This window comes from Pundamilia nyererei, unplaced genomic scaffold (assembly GCF_000239375.1).
Source record: "Pundamilia nyererei isolate P.nyererei 1_Seehausen unplaced genomic scaffold, PunNye1.0 scaffold00137, whole genome shotgun sequence".
NCBI lineage: Eukaryota > Metazoa > Chordata > Actinopteri > Cichliformes > Cichlidae > Pundamilia > Pundamilia nyererei.
In genome coordinates, this window is record NW_005187538.1 from 724,662 (window position 1) to 744,473 (window position 19,812).

The 19,812-nt window shown below is 42.0% G+C and overlaps 2 protein-coding genes across 8 annotated transcripts in view; one reads left to right on the forward strand and one right to left on the reverse strand.

Moving 5' to 3' along the window:
• The window catches only part of myo9aa (myosin IXAa), a 95,773-nt gene extending 84,768 nt beyond the window's left edge, over positions 1–11,005 (reverse strand). For 4 of the 5 annotated variants that reach the window (XM_005743969.2, XM_005743967.2, XM_005743968.2 and 1 more), the window contains exon 1: positions 10,662–11,005. The gene's annotated coding sequence lies outside the window, so the exon portion shown is untranslated. Of the gene's footprint in view, positions 1–892; positions 954–10,661 lie in introns of those variants that run through there. The other variant, XM_005743966.1, reaches the window with a different exon arrangement.
• A 275-nt stretch (positions 11,006–11,280) lies between these two features.
• senp8 (SUMO peptidase family member, NEDD8 specific) lies at positions 11,281–13,657 on the forward strand. 3 transcript variants are annotated; one of them, XM_005743970.1, is made up of 2 exons: positions 11,281–11,475; positions 12,312–13,657. In XM_005743970.1, the coding sequence occupies exon 2, from the start codon at positions 12,339–12,341 to the stop codon at positions 13,002–13,004; it is 666 nt and encodes a 221-aa protein (XP_005744027.1). In that variant the 5' UTR covers positions 11,281–11,475; positions 12,312–12,338; the 3' UTR covers positions 13,005–13,657. The 3 variants fall into 3 exon arrangements, with proteins under 3 accessions (XP_005744027.1, XP_005744029.1, XP_005744028.1); XM_005743972.1 differs by having other exon boundaries at positions 11,281–11,445; XM_005743971.1 differs by lacking the exon at positions 11,281–11,475 and adding an exon at positions 11,484–11,774.
• The last annotated feature ends 6,155 nt before the right edge of the window (positions 13,658–19,812 follow it).

A 19,812-nucleotide genomic window follows, 5' to 3' on the forward strand; every position in this document is an offset into this window, starting at 1 on the left:
AAAAAAACAACGTAATGAATGACAACTCAAGAATATCTTAAGAGTCTACAGATGATTATGTTTAGACAACAAAGGTGACAGACAAGTGGAACAGGTTACCATTCAAAGGGTTGGCTGATCGGACAAACTGCATGCATCGCCAGCTGATTTTACATCACACACACCGAAAACACAAAAAAACGTGTCTTACAAAAACACTTAAGTCAATGTCATCAAAAATGTGCTTAAACAAGTCCAGGCTGGACTCGCTGTCCATGCCATAATTAACAACGACTGACGACCAACTCCCCTCACATTAACTTCAGCTGAGCGCCAACAGGTGACACGACTGCCACGAAAATATGTCACTGGAGGAAACGCCATGTGCGTTTGCTAAATTAAGAGCCTCACTTTGCTATGCAGGACCTATTCTTGTTGTTCCCTGAAGGAGAGAGTGGAGGGAGAAACCAGAGGAAGGAAATTAATTCAGAGCAGAGCGGGAGTCTCAAGGACAACATTATTAAAAAAAAACAAAAAACCACATTGTACGCTATTGTGTGCTCTGATATCTATGGTCTCTGCACATTCTGCACCTTTTCACTCGTCACCATTTTAGCACACTGCATTTTAATTATTGTAAGGTGTGCTGCAGCAAATCCTAATCCATCCCGCTCCCCTTCAAGTTTCAATGTGACTTCAGGTTCAAAGAAAAACCAACAAATCCAAAGTGCAAGGTTAAGTCAAAAGCTTGTAAATGACGAGTGTATTTATTTTTAATGGACCCTCGTAAAACAGGCTGAAAGAAACAGGAACATGGACTCTCTTACAAAAAGGTTATAGGTACTTTTTCATTACTATTAAATCTCTTGTGTTAGTGGCAACAAGTAATGACCATGTCACGTTTTTGATTTACCTTTTTGGATGATTTTCCTCAAAATCAGTCAGACCAAGTGACCTGTTCAACTGCAGGCTGCTCTGGAGACTTGATATTAAAAAAGAAAGAAAATGCCACTGGGGGCCTCTATGAAAGCACACTAGAAAGAGTGGGAGTAAACAGCACCACTCCTCTGTTGTCGCCACAGAGAATTCCACTTCCTGTGTCCACTCCCCGGACAACGAGAGCAGCTTTGCGTGACAGGAAGGGCCGCACAAGGGGTTTCGACACAACAATACCATCACGCCATTGTTAATAAAGTTCCATTTCAGCTTTGCTTCTAATTTCATATTGATCTCTCAGTTACTTTACGAGCAGGAAACTCACTGCAACACAAGTTGGAACAAAAGGAGTTTTGAAGAAAAGTAGTTCAAGATTTCACATTGAGGACAAACAATGAAGCCACGGCTCATATACAGATTTGTTATATTCCAATTCAACCCTGTTTGCATTCACTTCAAACCAGGAGCGAGGGGGAAAGGGAGACAAAGCAAGTTTTTGAACAGAAAGGGAGAACACCAATAAAGGAGAGGGTTTTGCACAATGCAACAACCAGTTGGGATATTTTTGACAGCTGCAGCCCGCCACACAGTCGGGGCCGGTGTGATCAGGGTGTGAACTCTGCAATCAGCAGGACATCATTATTTTTTTCCCCACTAATGTTCTTTATTAGAGCATATGAGTGTAATTCCTCACATAAACACATTCCTTAGAAACCCATACAGAAAGATTCTGTAAAAAACAAAAGGATTCGTGAAATAATCTGTTCGAGCTTCATGCTCATGCTTCTGTTTCTAGAGTTCAGTAGGTGAGCTGGCCATGTTAGCCGATAGCGAAACACCTGCTTGGAAACTTGTCCATGCATTCAATGGACGTTGTCCACAGTAGACGACATGATGGCATGGACTCCTCAGTTATCTTTTAGTAACTGTTCCTTTTTAAATGGTCCTTCACTCTGGGTTATGCAGGTGTAAGTAAGCTTTTCTCTGCCTCCTGCTCACATTGGCCTAAATCTGCTAAGGATAAGAGCATGTCTATTATCCATTCGTGTGCTTTTGATTGTTTCTTAACAAAGAACAGGATGAAAAGCACAGCAGTATACAGATATGTTCTGCCTGGTGATAAACAGACCAGATCAGCGTTAGTCATAGTCATAAAAGTAAATAAATGTGAGTAATGTTTTATTAGTGTTATCAGTATCCAGCACTGTGAAGGTTTTTTCAAGGAAGCTAAAGGGGATTTCACAAAAAATGACTCGACACAAAACAAAATTGCAGAGATTTTCGACAGAAATTTGCAGATGCACACTTTTAAACATTCCTGCTTTTGTTTTACTGAGGAACTTTCTACCTACTCACTATTTCAGGCTTTACAGACACATTATGGACCTGTAGGTGAAGAAATCTGTTTGCAGAGCCTACTTTGGCTTGGGCCAAAATGTTGAGTCTAAAACAAGGCCGTGTTCTTGGTCTGACCTCACGTTTATATTTTATTGTTTTAGAGGGTGGAAAAATGTTTTTCCTTTCAGACTCCATTCTAGCTCTGGAAATATCAATATCACCCCGCAGTTTAGATTTGGCCAGCGACAAAGGAAAAGTACACCACCCTACAATAAAAGGCGCCAGCCGGTGGAAGGTACATCATCAACAGCTGTTTGGGTTTTCGGTCTAACAGTTTCTTGGAAATCATACTACAAAAATGCTCATATGATCACTTTTGTCTCTCTTTTTACACCATTATGATTGGTAGAAATTTATGAGCTCAGAAAGCTACAGCATAACAATGAATGCCTGAAGTGAAACAACTGTATGACATGCATGGAAACACATGCACATGCCAAGTTTCACTTGAAATGAACATGAAAAGAAAAATAAGTCCTTCTGGAAGAAAGCCGTTCCATCTTGTAGCCCATCTTGGTAACACCCTAAGGCATTTATTCAAGTAGTTTTGACATTCCTACCCAATTGAATAAAGAGAAAACCTTAAAAATCCTGGTACATGACTTCATTTTAACAATTTGCAATATGCCGAGTACTGTAACAATTTAGCAACCACATGTTGCAGCCAATCAAAAGGCAGCCACAGAGTTTTTGTAGATGTAACGACATTGCTTACTCATGTGACCAAACCGTTAGCTAGCTCTGAATTAGGAGGTAGGTTTGTCAAACTAAATGTTTCCAGTGATGGATTTTTTTGTTTTGTTTTGTGTTTTTTTTTTTGGGGGGGTGGGGGGTTGAATTGTAAGTTTGTTTAGCTAATATTATCTCAGGAAGGAGGTGCATGAGATGAGCACTCTTGTTTTTAGTATCCCCAAGTATTTTTAATTATTTAATAAAATATTGATATTTGGTGTAACAATGTAACATGTTGATCTCTATTAAATAGAATCACCAGTCAAATCTAATCTGTTATCTTCTCATATCTACTGGTCTTTAAAAAGTTCAGTAATAACTAATAAACTGGACAAAATGTGCTGGAGGCAAACGGCAGAGACAGAGGACGGGATATAGAGGAAGGAAGCAGAAGAGCAGCAAGATGGTGTAGGTCTAGGAGGCATCACTGACCCAGATTATCCACACTCCATTTCCCCCTCAGAAAGTCCAAACAGACCCATTCAGCTGCCCCTGGCCTCAGGGAAGACAGTGCTGGGAAGCAGTTAGGACACTAGCATGTTTCCTGAAGAACCATGTAAAGCACGTGATTCTGTTGTAAAGGCCAACCAGATGGTAGGCACAAAACATGTACTAAATAGGCACAGTATATATAAATACAATGGATAACAGTGTCACAGGCACTGGGATCTTGTCTGCAAACATAAACACACACTCTGAGGAAGAGATGCCAACAGGACTCATCTCGTCTTTCACAGCTGAGTGGAGATGAGCAATAATGACTGTAGCTGCTCAGAGAGCATGGTGCCAAAATGCCCACAAGCTCATCGCAAATCAACGGTGCTTCCTATTTTGGATACCTGTGATCCAGTCGAGCATACAAACAAAAAGATACAAATATTTAGTTTTTGATATTAAGTCATACCAATGAATGTGTCATCTTCATGGTCAATTAGATCAAGTCTAGAGCCAAACTACTCCTTTGTGAGGCGTTGCGTAATGATAAAGACAGGAGCCTTAAGGCCATTCAACACCTACACTGAGAGCTATTTCACTGAGAGATATCAAAATGAATCATGAAATACATAAGTGGGCATCAGCAATCAAAGGAAATGCGGCAAAGCCGCGCACCAGATCTGGTCAATCTGAAACCTCACATGGAAAAACATGCAAGCAAGTATGTCAAACTAATTACAAAAACTTAAATAAACAAGCCAGTCTTCATACCCTTCAGGCTTTAATAGTTTTTTTTGAAGGGGTTTAATGGTACATGTTGCACCTTTGTCTAAATGAAGACGAGTTTTTTAGTTCTGTGATTTTTTTCCACCCTGAGATCCATTAAAGTTACAAACATTTTGTCACGGACAAAGTGAAAAAGCAATTTCCAAAATCGTTTATGCAATGGAAACAGTATACGCCTTCACCAGCTGATAGTAATGACAGGTCATTAAGTCCAACTCTGGGTCTGAATGTTAAGCATCATTCTAAGCACATCTGTTTAGCGTATTAGGAAAAAACATGACCTGTAATTACAGGGCGGTGTTACAGAGGCTCTCACTGTCTTCTCTGAGGATGGGGGATGGCTCCTGTCTTTCTGCCTTGAACAGACCACAGGCTTTTTTGAAATCTGAGCCCAGCGCTGCAGTCAGGGCTGCAGCCACCAGAGAGAGAGCGAGAACTTGCAGCGTGATGATAACGCAAGTTTGGTTGCAGGCTTCAAGGGGATGACGGAAGATGTCGGTGATACTCTCTAGAGAGGCTACGTATAGTGTTACGACCTCCGGGTCAACTGCACACACAAAGTGTTAAGAGAAACCAAGCAGAGTACCCTTCCAGTGTTAATCATTACTAAAACTGAGTTCACGCTATTAAAGTACTCCTGTCCTGACGTTTCAGTCTCAACAAGCAGAGTTTATGTAATCTTAGAGATCACGTATGATTAAAGAATGAGATACTTCTACTGAATCTCCTCGGTGTTCGGTTTAATGTTCCTGCTTGTTTACTTTGGCGCCCACCTGCATTCATGCTTATTAGCCACTGATGCGTTTCATCACACACATTCACTGCGCTGGCTTAGTGGTGTGGTCAAACGACTCCAGTTGGACGCCCTGGAGACGATTACAGGGTCCTTATTGTCTCCACAAAGCACAAGTCCTCCACTCTGCCTGAAAGAGCCCACTTATCAGTGAAGCTGTTTGAGTGGAGCAAATACCTTTGCTCTCCTGAGCAGGTGAGCTACGAAAGTACCCTCTAAATGCCTGCTGTCCTAGTTTTGGATGGAGAGTTCAGGTCAGAATGAGCTCACAAATTGTTTCATGTTTTTATTTTTGGTGGTAGTTTGGCTTTTGCAGACTTTCATCAGAAGAATGAAAGGGTAACAGCCTCTTTGTAGACTCATCCTTTTTATCACAGGGGATGAACTCTACAGAGAATATGAAGATATATCCAAGTTTGTTTTCTCAGTAGACCAATATAAACAGAGAATATATTGCTTTTCACCGTAGGGGCTCGGTACTTGTCCCTTCTTGTCTACAAACTCATGTCTCGTGCTTTACTGTGCTTGTGCGCATTTACAAAAGTGCAGTAAATAAAACAAGACCATGCATGTTTATGCATATTTCAGATCTGTCAGGGGGTATTTGAAGAAATGAAAGAAAAAAAAGGAAGCTGTTAAATAAATGTCCAGCATTTCCAAAAAGTAATTATAATCATCACAAAACTCTGCTTTTTATTTTCTTATAGACACACAGCCCCTCAAACTTACTCAAAATATACAAAAACTTTCTTATGTAAACAAGAGATACATGAATGTAGCAAGTTGTTATCCATACAGTTTATTATACTTGTTTATACTGACTGGAACTGTATTTTACAGCATATGAAACTGCTTACCCAATTCAGGGTCACAGAGGGGCCTGGAGCATATCCTAGCTGCCTAGGGTAAGAGACTAGGTACACTGTGGACAGGTCGCGAGCCTGTCACAGTGCCAACAGAGTCAGACATTCATTTGAATTCACATCCACACCTATTAACCTATAGTTAATTTAGAATCACCAATTCACCAAAGCCCACTACCCTACATGTCTTTGAACTGTGGGAGGAAATTGGAGTACCCAGAGAGAACATGCAAACTCCACACAGAAAGCCTTCCTTCAAACCGAGGACATTCTTGCTGTGAAGCAACAGTGCTAACAACCACGCCACCAAAACTGCCTAGTGATCCGATTATAATCACTAACAAATAAAGGAATCATTGTATGTCTGTTTACTCCATCCACTCATCTGAGCCATTTCAAACTGGGCAGGTGTCAAGCTGGGGAAACAGGTGAGTACCATACTGTAATTTTCATCAGTCAGATCAGGTTCAGACCCCTGCAGCTAGTCCGTGGGACAGAGCCTGGAACATCTTTGGCTAGGTATTACCATCAAATACATCGCCATTTATTATAGGCTCTTAAGGGGTGTCCACGCAGGAAGTAACTAGCAGATATGTGGTGACCAGAGACCACAGAAAGCTGTTCAATGATTTGAAGCAACAATGGGTGACGGAAAGAGGACGCGTTTCAAGTTTCTGAACTTCAAACGAAGCAACTCAAGCACAACTAGTTATTTTTATGATACAGCTGATTGACATAGGACAGGGTCGTAAATAGACAGCCGTTACCTAGGATGTCCATTAGCAGCAACAAAGCAACGCATGACAAGCACATCTTTTACCTGTGCATGCGCCCCCCCCCCACCACCACCACCACCTTTTTTTCATAAATCTGAGTTTTTGGTTACAGCTGTCATGTAAAAATAATCAAAGATTTCAGAATTACAACCATCGCTGTGTGCCAGTGAGTGTGAAACGAGGCAACACTTAAGAGCACAGTTTCATAGCTAACAGATACACTTAAGCATAATCTCACAGTAGCCTACATCATCTTCTCATTTACTGCGCTGATAACTACAGTAAAGATTAGGCAGCAGAAGAATGCCAGCCATTAGTGAGCATGTCTCGGACTGCATTCGAAATCCACCTTATCGCAGCCTGTTTGCTGTCTGTTACCCACGGCTATCTCCGCTCTTCCTCCCCTTCTGCCTCATTCTGACAGTGAACAGACTACTGTAAACTGCCAGGATTTCTCACAGATAACAACGGCAGTGTAGTGCAAAGACAGAACTTTAAACTTCATTTCTTCCGGTCCTCTGGACTGTCCAGCAGACCAGCAATAACAATTCATAAATCATATTTCTCTAAGGTTTTAATATTATATTTGCCGCTGGTTAAATATCCAAATCTATTGTAATGTTGTCTCCTTCTGATATAACAATATTCAAGGCTTTAAGAAAATGATAAACTCAGTCAGTTCAAAGTTTTAAGTGGTTTCGAGGTAGGACCACTCTGTAGGTGGACAGAATTGTGTAACATTACACAACAGCACATGCCTGGGGATTAAACCATGGGCTCTGTCCAGTCCGTACCATGAGGCTGCAGGGGGCCAGGAGCTATTGTCACAGCTGTGTCACAACACACACCCACAAATCCACAACTTTAGTTTCCTGCTTATAGTCTTCTGTCATCATGCACAGGTTTTGCAGATATACTGCTGTACTTTGACAAAAGTAGAATTCTGAAATTAGTGTTTCTATGGGGCTTAAACTCTGTGTTTTGGTTTTTGTGCTCTAATTACAATTTCCACAATCCATCTAAACCTTAAAAATTCAAATAATAAATTAGGATGCAAGTGAGAATCCCTATTCACATACCTATTCATTTAATTTAAAAAAAAAAAAAAGAAACCACAAAGGTTTTGAACACTTTCTTCTCTGTCCAAAACAAAGACACAGAGGATTTAATTTAATTTAAGAGGATACAAAGTGAGCTTCCAGCAAGCCCAGTGCTGTTTGTTCACTCCGTTTCCCCATTGTAAAGGATTAATTAAAGAACAAGTTAGGCTTTTTTCACATAAACAAAATTGCAAAGAGCAACACAATGCACTTTCTTCTCTCTCCATCTCACTCCAACTACTGTTAGCACCGGCGAATTAATGAGGGGAAATGCAAAACGTGGGGAAGCTGAGCCTGTGAGGCCAAAGCCACCCTCATATAATGGCGTACTAAAGAAAGGAGAGCTTTGTTCAGTGCAACACAAGCAGGTTCCTCTTTAATGACTTCATGTGCATGCCAATCACTTGCGCCACACAATCTCAAAACACAGCCACGCCACTTTTCAGGACATGCCGAAGTTTTAAGCCTGCAGCATGTGACTGATAGCAGCAGGTAATTCAGTCCAGCAGGTAACACCTCAGGGGATGATAACTGGGAGGTTATGCTAGAGTCTAGAGGAACGGTGCCCATGGGAGATCACAGGAGCTCTGGTGGATGAGCAAAGAAGTAGTCACAAGACAAAAGGGTTGTTAGTTCTACTCTCAAGAGAACAAAACAGCAGAAACAGCATCTATGAGCTAGTGGTAACTCATTGTTTTAATCACATCACAGTTACAGTCTGTGGGTGTTTAACAGCAGCAACTTTGTTGTTGCTGGTTATTAAGATCTGTGCATGGCAAAAATAAAACGTGTTACGAGGAGGTCTTTCAAACGAAGGGTAAGTAAAGATTCGATCTTAGTGTTACGCAGACCCCAATGACATCTTGAAAGCCAAATAATGAGCTACTGTATTATTTTTTCAAATTATTTAATTTGCCAAAAAAAAGCTTTAAATTATACATAAAAAAAACAGTCACTTCCCATCCTGTGCAGCTTCTGCCATCACTTTTGAGATGTGCAACTACTGTGAACTGAAAAATCCTCAGAGAGGCTAAAACTGTTCAGTTTCATTTTCCAAAGTTTCAATTTCAAAGGCACTAAGTTCAAGTTAGACACAAGGAGGAGGACCAAAGGAAGGCCACACACTGGCTCTTCTTATTGGAGAATGACAGTCAGCACTGACTAAGTCCCAGACTGTAGCGATCAAAAGAACAGCTAAAACTTAGCATGGAGCAACACTACTTGCATATGAAGGTTTGCGAATTCGTAACTCGAACCATCAAAAACTTAAAAACATTTCTTTAAAGTATTCCTAGTAAACCACAGACTGCCTCCAACAACAGCAGAGGTTAGCTCATCTGAAGTGCTCAAATCTGAGCCCTAAGCTGCTAAATCACAGCTTCAATCTTTCAGGTGGCGTCTGCGAGACCATTCACTGCACACCGATGTGATACAAAACTGAGGCCGGTCCTTTAGAAATAGCAGACAGCGGGGTCTGTGGGGTGTCAGATGTCAACAGGGACCAGTTGCTGGAGTCTCAGCCCGGCTTCCTCTCGTGCTGCAGCAGCTGTGTCTTCTCAGACCTCACATTCCTGCAGGACAGGCCCACTTTACCCTCATCACCTGTGCTGATCTGAGGGCAGGACAGGCTCTCAGGGGCACCTCACCCACAGCAACATGAATTTAAGTCATTTACCTTCATTCCTTTGTTTTTTTTAAACAATAATCATCTAGCACCAAAATGTATATTTTAAAATGATCATAGAAATAAAAGTCCGTTAGGAGCATCCTTTTTGCACAAATTGGATGATCTTCTGGTGACATTTGTCCATTCATAAAAACGGTATAAAAATGACTTAATGTAATCGGTAAGCACAGCAGATCAACTCACCAATAACTTAAAAAAATTAGGCTATAGTCTCTTAAGGTAAACTATAGTAACTATACTATAAAATTGATCAAACCCACTCAGGTGCACTCAAGATACACAACCAGGCGATCCGTTGTAAAATCTGTCTTAAGTCAGCTCTCCATCCACAAACACACGCACACACACACACAGACACAATGCCCATGATTCAGCAGCTTCTTCACCCCATTAGACCTCCCTGTACAATTACAGCTGCTTTGCAGTGCATATTGCCTTCAGTGCATTATAAGCTGCTCTGTCTGACTTCCACTAAATAATACATGTAACCACTTACCCCACCCTGCCGCAGTAATAGCTCCCATTTCTGCAGGACCGTGAAAACATAATACCTGGTTTATGTCGCAGTGACATATTGTGTACGGTTTCATGTACGTATATCCTTATTTTTGCAGTCTCAATCTTTGCATGCATTGGTGTTCCCCTATGTTTTTTGCAAACCTTGTTTGAGCCTGTAATGGATAAAAAACGACCCCTGTCAATGGTTTGAAGATAAAAATGAGCCCTTTGTAATTTGTATTGTGCACTATCACAAATAAAATGAAAGAATAAAGTAAATCCAGCCTGCGTTTGTCATGTTACATGTGGTTGTTATTCTTATAAACTGTCCTTCAGCCAGCTGAAGCTCTGGAGTAAGCACCCTCTGTAGTGTGAAATGACATCTCAGTGAGGAGCAGCCAGAACTTTTTACAGGCTCACATCACACACACACACACACACAGCTCTGACAGAGACTCCTCACTGAACAAAAGCACCGACTGAGCACCCCAAAACACACACACAACTTAAGTCTGCCAACTGAAAACAATGCTGCAAATGAGTGCAGGTCATAAAGTTTCTTATGGACTACAACTGAATCATAGGTTCACTAGCAGCTTCCAGCCAGACGCCTATCGTCCCACAGCGGGGCAGCCCAACGCACCACAGTGTATAACTATCACTAAACATCACTCTTACCTCCAGACGTGAGCTGTAAAGTCAATTTAAAGTGGCACTCGAGTTTTCCCGTTTCTTGTCAGGCTTGGCCGTGGAGCTACACACACTTGTAGCCACGCAAAAAAATCACCCAGTCTCTATTTAATTCCCTGCATTCCCACTGAAATAATTTGCTTTCTTCTCACTCGCCTCACTTGCCTCTTAGCAAAGTCCTCGAAAGTCAACTCCGCGTTGAAAACCTAAGCATTTTTTTCTTTTTCTTTTTATCCGAGCATGTTCGCAGTTTGAATCCAATTAAACGGCAGTTCTTCGCTGCTCGGTCGCTGAAAACTCCTCTCCGTCTTGCTAATCAGTGCGGCTCAGCATTGCGCGTTCACGCCGCTGATGGGAGGGGAGAAAACACGGAGGGGAGGGGCGGGGCGAAGCAACCGGAAGTACCCTGAAACACACAGGGCAACAGTAACCACACTGCACCTCTCGGTTTCCGATAATGGATTATAACCTTTGGGGGTCATGTTAGAGTTTAAAAAAAGACTAAAATGACGGAAATTCACTTAATTTTAAAATACGTGGTTTTATCTCGCCTTATTCGCTGTAAAATACAAAGAAAGACACTTCTCCTGTGCTTGCATGTAACGACACAGAATGTCAGTTTTTCAGTAACGCTCACGTGCCCATACCCCAATGCAAGGAGCCAATCACAAGCAAGCTTATCTCCACCCCACTGTCGCAAAATGTTACGGTCTTCTCGCCGCGATTTACGATAGTCATTGCAATGAGGGGCTTCACCGCTCGTGTTTTCGTGGTACTTTTAATTTGAATGTGTCATTTACAGGTAGGACACTTAACGGACACTGTGTATTTCAGTTTGGCAGCCAACGGTTAATGTGGCGCATGCTCAGTCTGCTATTTAACTCAGTTTTTTGGCTACGAGTGACGCTAAAAACTGTCGGTTAGCGAGCTCAAGCTAAAAACGCAGGCTCGATTGAGCGGAGAGCTGCCTGCTGAAGTAAACGCATTGCAGTAATGTGATGCTCCGCAGTGGATTCCCGGCCCAGCAAAGCGCTACTGTAACATCTCTGAAAATAACCTGATCGGCCAATGCGCTAAAACGGCTCCAGTTAATGTGTCTGAGTGAGTAATAAAGCAAAGTAGCGAACAGAAAGTCAACAAGGATCCCAGAAACAGGCAGTCTGCTTTAGCTTCAGTGAAGTTTAACAGTTTGTGCGAGTTGCTTAAATGAACACAGACTGTGACTGCGTTTGAATCACTAGTCCAGGATGAGATCTGTGGAAAAAAAGCTTCATGTTTGAAACCAGTGTCAGGCTGTACTGGCCAACTGGCATCAGAATGAAGTGAATGAAGCCTTTTGCATTCTCTAAGAAACCCAAATGACGCCTTTAAATTCGTCAGATTGGTCCCCCTCCCTGAACCTGTTTCTATTCTGTGAAATTACTGCTCTGCTGAGTAGATGATCAACAGCTGCTAAATAATATTGCTTGTGAGATCACAGCGTCCTTAAGGTAGTATGTGCTGATTGGACCTATTTTAGAAAAGAGCAGTACGAGACAAAGAAAAGCAGTTCTCATATTAAAGAAAACACGAGCAGTAAATTTCTGACGAATCAATTAGCCGAGCCCTAAGCATTAAAGCGTTTCTGTGTATTTTCAGATTGACACGCTCTGACTGCTCTGGAGGATGGATCCTGTAGTGCTCAGCTATCATGACAGCCTGCTGCGGCGCTCTGATGTCTCTCTACTGGAAGGACCGTACTGGCTTAATGACCAAGTCATTGGTTTTGCTTTTGAGTACTTTGCTGCCGAGCGCTTTAGAGTCCTGGGGGAAGCCGTTATCTTTATCAGCCCAGAGGTCACCCAGTTCATCAAATGTGCTTCCTGCCCTGATGAGTTGGCATTGTTTCTGGAGCCACTGGATCTTGCTTCTCGTCGCTGGGTCTTCCTAGCAGTGAATGACAACTCCAACCAGACCGCTGGAGGGTCCCACTGGAGCCTCTTGCTTTATCATCACAACTCCAACCACTTTGCCCACTATGACTCTCAAAATGGCAGCAATTCACTTCACGCACGGCGCATCGCCAGCAAGTTGGAGCCTTTCCTGGGCGCAGGGAGGAAAGCGCTGTTTGTCGAGGAGCCCTGCCCATCCCAGCAGAACAGCTATGACTGTGGCATGTATGTTATCTGTATTGCCGAGGCCTTGTGCGAGAAGGCCCGGGTGGAGGGCTCGCCACGCCTTCCTGTGCAAATGATCACCCCAGCCTACATCACCCAGAAGAGGGCCGAGTGGTGCAGACTGATCCAGAGCTTAGCTCAGAATGACCTCTGCTGCTCACTGTCTTTCCCTTAGCACGTCGATTGCCCCGCACTGTATGCAGAAAAGCTGTCACCCCACATATCTACTGCTGGAGAATCTGAATGCACTCCCTCAATACAGTATATAACTATATATATGAAATCTATTTCTATTACAGTCTCCGTCATACTCCATTATCAAAAAAGAGTTAAAAACATAAAGCAATGCTTCAAATATTTAATGACTTCAGAGAACCATTGGTGTCGTGTATATGCACAGAAACAAAAAGTATGTAAACAAGAACACCAGCATGCCTATAAAACAGATTTTCTCCTGTGTACATATTGAGCGAGGACGTCATGGAAGAGGAGGCAAAAAAAAATTTTTTATTTCTCCATTTTCTGAGTTTGGAGCGAATGTAGAAATGTTTACACAGATTATTGCTCAGGGTCATTTTAAATGAACTGAATTGACAATAAGAATGTGCACATGAACTCTGGCTCCTACTTTTGTCACACAGTCATTGTGTTCGTCAGCTTGAACGTGCGTACTTTTAGTTTTTGAGATAATTTGAAGAATTCCTGCTGTATGAGGGCGCCGACGTGCTGTGAGTGTTTATGGAACAAAGGGCAGAGTTGGGTGGTGGAATGTATCGAGCTCACTGTCTGTCGAGCTAATAAATGTGACTCTTGTCACATTTTTGTTGACACAGTGGTACAATTATTTATTGTTTTTAATTTTCTTTCTGTTGAAATTGAAGTCATTTTATGTCAGAAAAGTGAACTGCACGCTGGTTTACAGGCGGTTGCATCACTGAGGAAATGACATTTGCAGATTTACTGAATTTTAAATGTGTGATTTGTAGATTTTTATTTTAACCTTCTGTGTTATTGATTGCCGAAGTGTTGCAAGCACTATACGCAGGGTATCATAAAATCTGGCACCCAAATGTTTATCTGCTTTTGAATACCTTAAGTTTTAAATGTTCCTATTTTGCTCATTAGTTGAGTGTTCCTTGGTAATGGATGATGACATGAATCAGTATCTTGAAGAAGTGCACTAACAGCAGTAATTTAGTACTCAAAGTGGAACAAAGCACAATATCCAGGTTGTTACATTCAGCAGTTAAAGGCCCAGCAGACTTTAAGAAAGACTAAGCAGAAACAATAAGTGGCAAAATATTAAGACTGTATTCTAATTGGAAAAAAAAAAGTGGCTTTAATGTGTTTTTTCCTTATCTTCTATCATACATACACTGTTACAATGGTAAACACGAGCTTCAGTTTCAAATCATGACGTCAGTATACGTGTAATGAGCCAAACACTCAGACTTCAGACTGCTTTGCATGCGACAAAACAATTTTTAGCTTCCTGTGTTGTCAGTGAGAGAAGATATTACTGATGACATCTCAGACAAACAGCTCTGGCTGTCAGCAAATAAGTCCCGGCCATCTGCTCTTTAAACCTTCTGTTTGCAAGGGGCAACCAATCAGAAGAATGTTCGCTTAAAGGCAGAGCACGCAAAACAGCTTGTTTCAGACAAGGGAATTTGAGGAACTGCACCAGGGTCCGATAGAAAATGAAGAGAGGTCAGTTTGAACTGCGAATCATGCACAGCTACTCTAATCAAGTAAAAATAGAGAAGAGAAGGAGCTGGAAATAAGAACAATAGTGAAGACTTTTTCACTTCACTAGCTCAAAATAAATGAAATGGCTGTAATTTTTAGAAACATCAGAAATGTCCCACAATGTTTCCATGGACGTCCCGATGCAGGATGGGTGGGTAACTGTTGTAAGCTGTCAGCTCGTATTGTAGTTGAAATTAGGAAGGCGCACAGGAAGGGCATGCACCCATTTCTTTTAGATTTCAGAAGGAGGGAGTGTGGATCAATTAAAAGATCCCTGCATTGTTCTGTTTTACATACTCCCTACTGACACAGCTAAAGCGAGTTTAGATTCAGGATTAAAGAGTTTCACAGCCTATACCTAGAGATGGGGTGGGACACACAAACGTGTCATTTGGATTTTAGAAAGAGGGAGTGTATCAATTAAAAAATCATTGTCCAGTTTTGTATTAGATCCTTTATACAGAAACAGCTTGTGTAAAGTCAGGATTAAATACAAGCTGGACGTGTAAGCATAGTTTCATCTGTTGGCTCTCGGAAATTTTGTAATGAAGAGTCATCACCAAATCAGTCCGCCACATAGATTATAGTTAGGAATACTCATCGGTAACCATGTGGCAGAACAAAGAGCATTCAACTCCTCTGGCTGGCTGCCCTGCTCTCCTCTTAAATTCACACTGCTCAGACTGTGTTCACCCTCCTCTCTCCTTCCGTTGGCATTCTGTGCGCATCTCCAGCCCACAGGCGTATTTCATCCGGAGTAACCAGTCAGACGAGCCATCGAGGTTTACTATTGTCCTCATAAAATGCCACAAAGCTGGGGCATTCTCCGCCCTGGCAGCACACTGCATTAGAGAGACAAAGTGCCCAGGGAAAGAAACACACATTCATTTAGACAGATTTGCTTCTAAATGGCCAATTTGTCAAGTCCACTCCAAGAGTGTTTACAGGGAAACAGAGCTCGGCTCTCTGTCTGTTGTCATCTCCCGGTACTCTCAGCCTGGTGTAGTATGCCAGGACTATTTGTCATAGTTTCAAGGAATATGAACTTATTACATACCAAATAACCTAAACAGAAATGGATCAATTTAAATCCTACAAAATCCAGTAACATGCTGTTTGTTCTTTTGGCAAACGACGCCCTGCTTTCTGTGGCCTAAAACAAAGCTTCTTAGTGTTTGTGGTTTTACTGCGCTGTAAATCCGCCATGGGTTTATTGATAATCTCCACTTATTCCAGGCCATATCTCACCTGCTGGACCCCGGCTTGTGCACCTGACTATGCAAAGTGAGCTGAACGCATCCAGTAATAATAATAGCAGCAGCTGGCATTTGGAAGCGCACGTGAAACACTGCAAACAATACTGACAAACAGCAGTTAGGCTGGCAGTGCGGTAAAACTGATAAAGCAGTTATAATGAACTAGCTCCAATAAAATGAAATAGCAGCTGTGAAAATGACACTTTGTGTAAATGAGGTGCTGATAACATTTTTGGCTGGTTGCAATGGAGTCGTAAATGAAAGAAAACAGGACCGTCTGGATCAAGGGAATAACAGGTGAGCACTTCAGAGAAAAGCAGAAGTAAATGAAACACTATTACTGCAACAATAACTAACTATGAGTACAGTTAATATCCGTGTTACAGTTTTCAATCAGGCTGGGCTCTCTAACTGGCCCATCGCACCACCTTTATTATTTTAAATTTAACTTTATTTTTTTTCTGCCTTTCTGTTGTAGAGTTTCTGCCGTGTTTGGGCCAAGCTTTAGCTGGCGGCCTCAAATTTGACTAGATGGTATTACATGGTCAACTGAGTGACTGCAAGGTGCCCAGGTCCTGTGGTTGCAACACAAGCCCCAATCATCCCCCCTCCACCACCGTGCTTAAAGGTTGGTGATAGTTGAAACGCTTATCCTGATGTGCTGTGTTTGATTTTCTTCAGACATGGGGTTTTGCATTTTGGCCAAACATCTCTATTTCAGTGTTAACTATCCAAATAATATTGCTACAGACATCTTGTGGTTTGTTTGTTTGTTTGTGGTTTGTCAGCTTTGCAAACCGAAGCTGTCTTTTCTCTCTCTCCTGCGAACGCTCCCAAACAAGTCGTACTCGTTCAGTCTTTTTCTAATTGCACTGTCATTAACTTTAACAGCTAACATACTAACTGAGGCCTGTAGAATCTGAAATGTAGCTCTCTGTGTGCTGCATGCTCTAACCTCGGAGTGATTTTGCTTGGACATTCATTCCTGCAACAAGTGTGGCATCATGCTAACACACATCTGAATGCTCCAACTGCTAAAACCTGTTTTTATATATCAGGTAATCCTGTGCATTTGTGTACTTAATTTTCTGAGTCCTGCAAATGCTTTGTTTTTCACAGCAGTCACCAGCTCCATAAAACTGCAGCAAAACAAGAAAAAAACATACGCACATTCAAAGAAAGGCATCGATAAAAGTCTCAAGACTTCTTTTTTGCTGTGTTTTACTTTATGTTGTTCCTGGGATTTTTTCCAATGATTTAGATATTTTGGCTCATCATACTGAAAAATGAAGTGTAATACATAGGTCATAAAAGAAAACATTCAGTGCTCTCACACAGCTGACATCTGTATTTGAGAATTTGAGGCTTGCCTTAGTCTTCAAGCTGTACTTGTGTTCCTGCATCTCCAAATTTATTCCAGCAAGTATTTTGGTTTTAATTCATTTCAAAAACCTTCAATGTACACACTACACAACATTTGCAATTAATTTCAGGAGCCTCAGCCAAGGTTTCCTCTCACCTCATGTCTCAGTGTCTCCTCAGGAACATGTATGCAAACCAATGCAAACAAGTACTTACGAATGAAACATATAGTTTCATGATGGAAGCTCAAAACGGTCCCCGAGCTCTCAGAAAAAAACATACTTGAGGAGTGTTGGCTCTTGCAAATGACATCATATCCTGTCACAACACATCTGCAGCCAACTTAAACAACGTGGAGCTTCATAAGCAGCAGCATGTGTGAGAAAAGGCTTGATTAAAACAAGCAGTATCCCAAAGAGAGGCCTAAACCTGCTCAGTTACATCCTGAACAGCACAGTTTGCAGGTGTGCCCTGCGTGGCAATGCGTTTTGTTGAGGAGGTGCAAGTAGGCCAAGTCTCTATCGCAATGTCACATCAGAAATTTTAAAAAAGAGAGGAAAAAAACTGGATGCTCCACTGCAAGAGCAGCACACATCCCCCTGAGATAAAGCTCAGCATTGTGCTCGGTGTTAACAGCGTGTACTAGTGAAATGCAGACGGGCAGGCCAGGCTCAAACCCCCTGGGTCAGGTAGTTTTTATGTGGGACAGTCATTGTATGAGCAGAAAAACTGCTGGAGAATTACAGATTTATGACTTGTACTTTTCCAGCTGTCTTTTGTAACAAAGAAAGAATGAAAAAGAAAAAAACAAAACTCCAGCTTCAAGTATTTAAAATCTGGTGTGCAACAGAAACACAATTAAGAACAGATTGATGGCTCTGAGAACGGTTGATGACTCTTACCAGCATCCTTTGGAAACTAGACAATTGGAACAATATGTTTTTAACATGTGAGGTAAATGAACTAAAAACTAACATTTATAATAGATATTATTTAAAGCTCACTGAGATTCTACACCACAAGTTAAAAAAAAAGAAGTATAGCAACAAGACACAATGAGCTGATTTGTGACCTTTAGAGCTGCAGCTACACGTGGCTTCTTTCAACCTTAAAAAACACATTACCAGTGCGTTTGTGCTAAGCTAAACTAACTAACCGTTGGTAGTGACCTTACATGTGCTGTACAAAAATGAGACTGGTATCACTTTTTTTAATTAGCTCTGTCCTAGAAAGAAAAAATGCCTTTTTACCACAAAATGCCAAACTCTGACTCTGAACTCTCAGCAAATTACAGCAGCCTCATCATTTGGCTCTTTATTTGGCTCAAGCTAAAAGAAAAAAATGTAAACATGAAAAGCAATTTTTCTTAGCTTCACCACATGCGTGCGCTTGAAAATATTGTGGCCTGTGTCACTCGGTGGACACAGTTAACCACGCTGGCCGTGGTAATATGTGGACACTGCGTTTTGTGGGACGCCAGATCTTTCAGCGGTCGGCTCGCTGGGTTCAATTTGTTATTGCTGGGAGGAAAATGAAAGAATCCAAAGAGCTAATGAAGCACAGATGCTTATGTGGAGAGAGAGAAGCAGACTAAAGGATGAGAGCGGAGAGGGAAATGAAAATGTACATGTCATGTACTACCATGGTAGTTTTCACAGACTAGTTAATCCATCCGTGAAGATTCAGACCATCATTTCTCATCCTCTGCAAGTGCTGAGTAGTAGTTAAGTAGTTAAAATGGACTTGAACTAAAATCCTTAGGGCAAGGGGGAACCAGGACGCCAGGTTAGGGGGGAGATATCATCACCCCCACCCAAGATTGGGTACCAAGCCCCAAGTGTGCAAAGAGAAGGATCGTTGAGTGCGAGAGGAACTGACCTGAAAGATAAAATCATAGCCAAGCTTGAAACCTGCATCCCCTGTAGCCGGTTACCAAGACTACGTGAAGTACCCTCAGAAGATCTACTAGATGATGTTAATGCAGCACTACAGACGATACCTACAGTCTCCATTAACTAACAGACTAACAAGCTGATCTACAATACAGCAGCAGTGATGAGTGAGATGCTTGGCTACAAGTTGAACAGCCACAAGGGGCAGTACCCTCTATGGAGAAGGAGGCTAGAGGCTAAGATCAAGGTAGCACGGAGGGAGGTTAGCCAACTATCGGAGTTGCAGAAAGGTGCAATGAAGAAGGTGCCTAAGAAGTACAGGAACCTGTCCATACCTGAGGCCTTGGAAAATGCCAAGCAATGACTCACAGACTTGGCCAGCCGCTTGAAGAGGTACACCAGAGAGATCGAAGGCAGGAGAATAAACCAGCTGTTCTGCACAGAACCAGCCAAAGTGTACTCTCAGTGGCAGGGGAACAATATGAGAAGAGCACCACCAAGGCTGGAGACTGAGGAATACTGGAAGAGCATATGGGATACTGGAAGATACATATGGGTTACGTAACCATCACAGCGGCAGACATCCAAGAAAGGGTCTCCAGTATGAAGAGTTGGACAGCACCAGGACCTGACATGGTTCACGCCTACTGGCTGAAGAAGCTGACTGCACTCCACGAGCGTCTGGCAGCACAAATGAACCAGCTGCCAGCTGACGAGAGACACC

Coding starts and splice junctions, on each gene's coding strand:
- senp8 (XM_005743970.1), top strand. CDS start 12,339: ATGGATCCTGTAGTGCTCAGCTATCATGACAGCCTGCTGCGGCGCTCT.